Here is a 6,223-nt window from a genome sequence, read left to right as displayed (position 1 = left end):
CAGGTAAATGTGTGGTTTTATTATTTGTTTTCAGGATATCTTTATCCAGTTTTCTTTTTAACCTTCTCTCACTTAATACACAATCTAATTATTTTCCATCAGACACGAGGAAAAAATTTCACTACAAATGGGTGACGATTAATATTACACTAGAAAAAAAAATATTGCACTATTAAAATGAAAACAGAGTTATACATTCAAGGCACATTTCAAACCGACACCCAAGCCTGACAGCCCTTCAAGAATCCCAGCTCACACATCTCAAAAGATTCTTCAATAACAGGGTTGGGTTTAAGCTTATATGTCAGGGCACAATGCAGCCCTTGTTTACCACCATATGGAGGTGCACACACAGAATTCTCCAAAAGTAAAGAAAGCAAAGGCTTAAAAGGAAAGAGTCAAGGGCCTCCCTTTTGACAAAAGTAGCCTATTTCGACAGCTGATTCCCTCTTTGAAAGCATACGGCACACATAAAATAAATACAGGTCACAAAAATTAACAAATCATCATAACTGTCTAATACATCCTGGGCTGGCTGCGGAAAAACAAGATCATTTTGGATTTATATCTGTAAGTATGGGATTTCCTGGACAGCTAATATCCACAAACAATCAAACACAGAGGACCATGAGAAAGAAGCAGCATTATTTCAAATTTGAGCTGAGAGTCATGATTTTTAAAGGGCTGAAACAGGAACCGGAGCTGAAATCTGAAGCAAGTAAATTCCTTTACTAGGCACTGATGGACACTGTTGTGTTTCTCTTGGCCTTGTTGGAAGCTTTTAGGTCACTGGGTTTGGGATATTACCACAGATGAAAATCTAAGAACCACAGAAACTACAAAAATGACAAGTACCTCGAATCTCTCCATCCTCACAAAAAAAGAAAGGGGGGGACGGGGGGGACTAACAATACTTCTCTGAAAAGAGTCAAACCTTTTTATGAGACCTGTTGCCAATATTAGTGCCACCAAATGATCTCATCTTTCATTCTGGCTAAATTCCAACACACAATTTCATTAACCCAGGTACTGCAGGTGATAAAACTCATTTTTCCCTAAAGAGACAGCTAAAAAGTACCAGTTATACATTTATGAAGTACCAGCAATCAAAATTATGGATTTTCTAAAAGGTTTTTAACTACTTTTATTGAAAGGAAAATCGCTGTCTCAGACTTTTGTGACACTATTGCTAATAATAAATTTTACCATTTAGACATAGCAGTAATATGGTAGACAGTGTCAATAAAAGTATGAAACAAAGATGATCCTCATCTCTTAAGTAATGCTTTCTGATTACACACCGGAAATTATAATGTGAAACATAAACTAAGAGCACCTTAAAGTATAAAATGCAATAACGCAAGACAATGTGCCTCGGTGTGTACACCCGGCGTGCAAAAATATCGCACCGCACGGCGCAGGCAGGCAGTTCAGATCCTCTCTGGTCGCAGCAGAATGCTAACCAGGGGAGTGAAAATCTTTCTGTACGCGTATAAAAGCGAAATTGCACGAGTTGGTTCGGGCTTGCTAGCTTTGCACCCGCTCGGGAGGGGGGTGAGGCGCAGGGCTGTTTGTCTTTGGGCTCCTTTTCGGAAACTTCTCCTACCGACGCGGCAGGTGTCACTAGAGGGCACTGTGGGATTTGGGCCACCCGGCCTCCTCCTGCAGCGCCTGGAGAGGTCTTGAACTTCCGCACAATGTCAGAAAGGTTAATAAGGATGTTGTAAAAGAAACTGTAGCACTGAAACCCGAAGAGCAGCTCCAAGGAGGTGGCGGTCTCCAAAATCAAGCGACCGCTTTCGTCCCTGTGTGGACGCGGGGCAGCGGCGGCCCCGCAGGCCTCCTGTCAGGGAGGCCGGAGGTTGCGGTGCGGGGAAGGCCGCAGCATGGCCTCTGGCCTCTGCCCCGCGCCCGCTCCCCGTCCTCGAAAGGTCCCTGCTCCACCAAAGGTCCCTGCCCTGCACACTGCAGATGAGCTGGGCGCAGGGCATTCCGACATGCAAATGATAGCAATTAATGCGTTTGAAACAATTTACGATTTCCGGCCTACTCAACGTGTATTAGCATATACCTGGTTTCTTTAATATACACTTTGTTTTTCCAAAACCACAAACATAGTTGCTGGAATTTCATGTGGAAGTGCTTAAGGGGTTGAAAGTTAACACCTTTGTGAGCTGAGCAGTCTCACAGTTGCTGCTAAACAAAAGCCTCTTTGTAGAAGCCTTCTCGAAATGTTTTCTTAACATGTTCCAAGTAGTTTTAGGCAGGCAACTAAAGTAAACAAGATGTTACCATGATAAAAACACTTGTGAAAACATTACAGAGTGCACTTAGTAGTTTCTTTCACATAAACTCTCCTTCATTTCATCAAAGTTAAATGCACATGAAGCAGATTACTAGCATCACTGTACTACGGGATTGCGGGATCTCTCCAAAGGTCTGCATCTCTCATTTAAAGGATATATTTGTTTTTAAAATGGTACAGCCATGATTAAACGCATCTAAACCACAATCAAACAACAACAACGAAAAAGATAAAAGGGAAAATAAAACCATATTCGATCTCCTCCTTCAATTTCTGCCCTGGATACCTAGATACCTTGCTGAATAAACCAGCCTCCCTCCAGTAGTGATTTCCTAAACAATTTGTCGTATAGGGGCATATTTCTCTCTGCAACGGTCTTTAAACACATGCAAATGAAATCAAGGATATAGTCAATTCTGAAGGAAAGTCGCTCTGTGCTACTAATTGCTTCTTTCGCTGCCGACTGCGACGCGGGCGCTAGTTAAGACACGAGACACGTGTGCCCCCTCCAGCCTCCACCTTGTTCCCTGCAGCTTGGCAGAAGGCCACCGGGTCACAGCGGTGGGACTGGGCGTGTTTTTGTTTTTAGGCTTGGGCAGCACTGAGGACCATGCGGGGTGCTCCTGTTTCATTAGGCTTAGCAGCAGCCCCCACTGCTATCGGTTACCTTTAACTGATGCCACATCACATGATAACCAGTGGCTGTTATATTAAAAAACAACACTAAAACTGCAACTTATTTCTAAAAGAAATAGGGAAATAAATGCGTACAATAGCCCGAGTATCTGCTGGTTCTGATAAGCATCCTCCTGTTGGCTGTGAGTGAAAGACAACTAGGATCGTTATTTGTACAGTATTTATCTTTGAAATCAAGGGCCCTGTGGTGTACCTCACCTTGGGAACAAACACTACAGAACGATCACAGAGGAGTGTCAAATCTCTGTTTTTGATTTACCAACAGTTATGATATTTCTTCCTCGGGAGGAAAAGAAATAAACCATGTTTTAGACCTGTGAGTCCTTTTTTCTCCCTTAACTGTAGAATCATTTTATTGGCATACAGGGCTTTCATTCCGCATATAACTTCTCTTTGCTTTTCTAACAGGCCTTTCTACCGAGCTAAGTGAAATTAAGCAATGCTCAATGGATACACAGGCTGTATTTCACTTGTAAACAAGAGCTTTTCTCTTGAGGGGCCTGTCGAAAGAGCCTCGCAGATCACATGAGTACCAGAAAGAAACTTCAAGCATCTACCTGTTATCTTTTCACTGCCTAATGAATTTTGATAAATGGCAATATAATTTAAGGACAGATGCTCCACAGGAGACTTGGAAGGCTACAGCATAATTTTATGAAGAAATGCTCACTTCTTAACAGTGTCAATCTGCTGCTTAGGGACACTCGTTTCTGCATTCACTCTGGGTTAAGCATCACTCCGAACAATAGGACTTTGTCTGGACATCGTAGAATTTGGATAATGAGAAAATTTCCACGAGCCAATGGGCTTCTGCTGAAAGGGTTCGATGGGGAAAAAAAGATCGCTACCTTGAAAAGGTGAGCGATAAAAGAACCAGAATAGTTGGAGCTGTGAGCAGACCGAGCCGCTTCCTGCTGATGACCGGTTAAAGCCCAGCCTGGCCTGTAATGGATTTCAGGTTCTTTCCACCCACTGATGGCTCCCAGCACCTCCTCCGGGTGAACTGGGTCTAGCCACTGAAACTTCTCCAAATCATCACCGAAAACCCATCTCGTCTCCGTTCATATTGTGACTCGAGGGCTGTATTTTCTACACACGGTCACGTCAAGCTGTGCACTGCTCTGTAACAAACCCTCCTAAAACCACAAGATCTGCCTGGAACAGAGGACTACCACATCAAGCAAACGTGGCACCATCTGACCTTATGTGACTACACACGTTACTCCAGTATCTAAGGCTACCACAGGACCTTTCCCTTGTGATAACTGCAATAAAAAATAGAATTGTTTTAAAGGTCTAAACGCTATGGTATGGCATATGAATATGAATGAGCTGGCAAGTATGGAGAGATTAGCATTTATTTCACTTAAGTGAACAACAGGATGAATTAAAAGAAACGAGGCCACCCTTCATGGAAATTTATGACTAGCACCTTCTTATTTTGTAATCCTCTTGTAATGAGAACCTTTTCATTACTGTACCATTCCTGACTTATAATATATGTTTATATTAGGACCAGCGCTACTCCCACTGAATTCAGGAGGGTTTTGCCAGTGGAAGCAAAACTTGCCCACTGTTCTGAGAGCAAAAACCTATCTGCACCTCATCACCTAACAAACATCCTCCCCTTGCTATCACCTTTCCCTCCCTCACATAAAAATCCAGGAACTGCCCCAGACACAAAAGATACAGCTGGACGTTTAGGGACCAATTCTACTTATCCACACTGATGAATTCCATGTACTTATGTGGACTAACTACATGAGATCACCATTGTAAATGGGAGAATTTGTCCCTTTGTGCATTTAAATCTTAAGCATTGCCTGGCCAGTTGGTCTTTTGAGATCTAACAATCGAATAAGCCATAATCATTTCAGAGAGATCAGTGCACAAACATTCAAGAACATGGATGCACCAAAAACGCGTGTACCTGGTGATCTACCCAGACAGAAAACTCTTTTGTGGTAGGAACAGTTTTTGCTCCAGCTTGGAGGGGTGAGGCTGATGATTTAGCTGTGGAACAGCCATGTGTAAGTTATTAGAGCTCTGCTGGTCCTTCCCTGCATTGGGATGCACGCATTACCACATACTAGTCCATAATGCACTGTTTATGCAACGTGTAAAACTGTGTTCTTTGGCAGCAAGGAAAGGTCTGCAGCAAACTGCAGGGGCCCAATTAATATAATTATAGTTTATTTTTAGTAGTGTAGACTTTGTTCATTAGTTACTTACTTGACATAAATTAAATTTCACGTGATGCTCTGCAATTCTCTGTTCAATTACAGAGTTAATTTAAGACTAAATTTCTAAATTAAACTGAAATCAAGGTTAAATCGAGGTTGCATTGTTTACGTTATCAGTACTGCAACTTAAAAATTATTTAAATAAATAAAAAAAAAAGGCTGCAGAATTGCAAACAATCTATTTTACAGTAATACACTGAGCAAGACCATACTTTCCCCATGGGGCTAATTTACTATCCCCTGTTAAAACGTTCTTGAGCCTGATCCAAAAGCCACTGAAGTGAAAGGGAGCTCTCAGTTGACTTCAATGGGCTTTGCATCAGGCCCGTGGGTGAGTGACAGCACACAAAATTTCAGGGCATGCTTTCTGTACAATGCAAGTGCCAAGAAAACATTCTTACTTTAGAAACGACTGGAAGTCTTCACATACTGCTTCACAGCCTGGCCATTTGCATACGCCGTGTCCATAGAGCGGATGGCTGTGTGAGTGCTCCTCGTGGGATAAACTGGAGGAGAGAAAGAGAAAAGAGAGAAAGTGTTGTAACTGAACGTACCGCACCAATTACTCTTCACAAAGACTCCAAAGAGCAGCAAACAACAGATCCTGAAACATCCCTAACATCTCACGGTACCCACCTGACGCTGTGCATGGGTTTTTCATGCGGAATTAAATACCATTTGCAGAGTGAAACGTGTCACTCTTACTTAGCTATCCTCCTACATTTCATTCATTAATTAAAAGCTTTGTAAAGAAGTTAAATTAACATGGACGGGGGAGAAATCATTTGACAGACCTGCTTAATATCCTGCTTGATATTTTGCTGAGAAATTTATGAACATTGCATATTTACAATTCAACTTCCTTGGGAAGAAAAGTCATCTCCATAAAGAGATATATTCTAATCACACAATGGAGCTAGACCCAAGGTGTTCCACACCACTATAGAAAGAAGAAAAGCACCATGTTTGCAGCCTTGGC

At 42.1% G+C, this 6,223-nt stretch overlaps 1 protein-coding gene across 37 annotated transcripts in view; it reads right to left on the bottom strand.

Moving 5' to 3' along the window:
• The window catches only part of FOXP1 (forkhead box P1), a 370,718-nt gene that overhangs the window by 41,398 nt on the left and 323,097 nt on the right, over positions 1–6,223 (bottom strand). For all 37 annotated transcript variants that reach the window (XM_035547093.1, XM_050712861.1, XM_035547101.2 and 34 more), the window contains one exon: positions 5,646–5,750. In XM_035547093.1, the coding sequence (XP_035402986.1) occupies positions 5,646–5,750 (105 nt within the window). The remainder of the gene's footprint in view (positions 1–5,645; positions 5,751–6,223) is intronic.

Source organism: Cygnus atratus, chromosome 10, assembly GCF_013377495.2.
Source record: "Cygnus atratus isolate AKBS03 ecotype Queensland, Australia chromosome 10, CAtr_DNAZoo_HiC_assembly, whole genome shotgun sequence".
NCBI lineage: Eukaryota > Metazoa > Chordata > Aves > Anseriformes > Anatidae > Cygnus > Cygnus atratus.
This window is presented reverse-complemented; position numbering and strand designations above follow the sequence as displayed.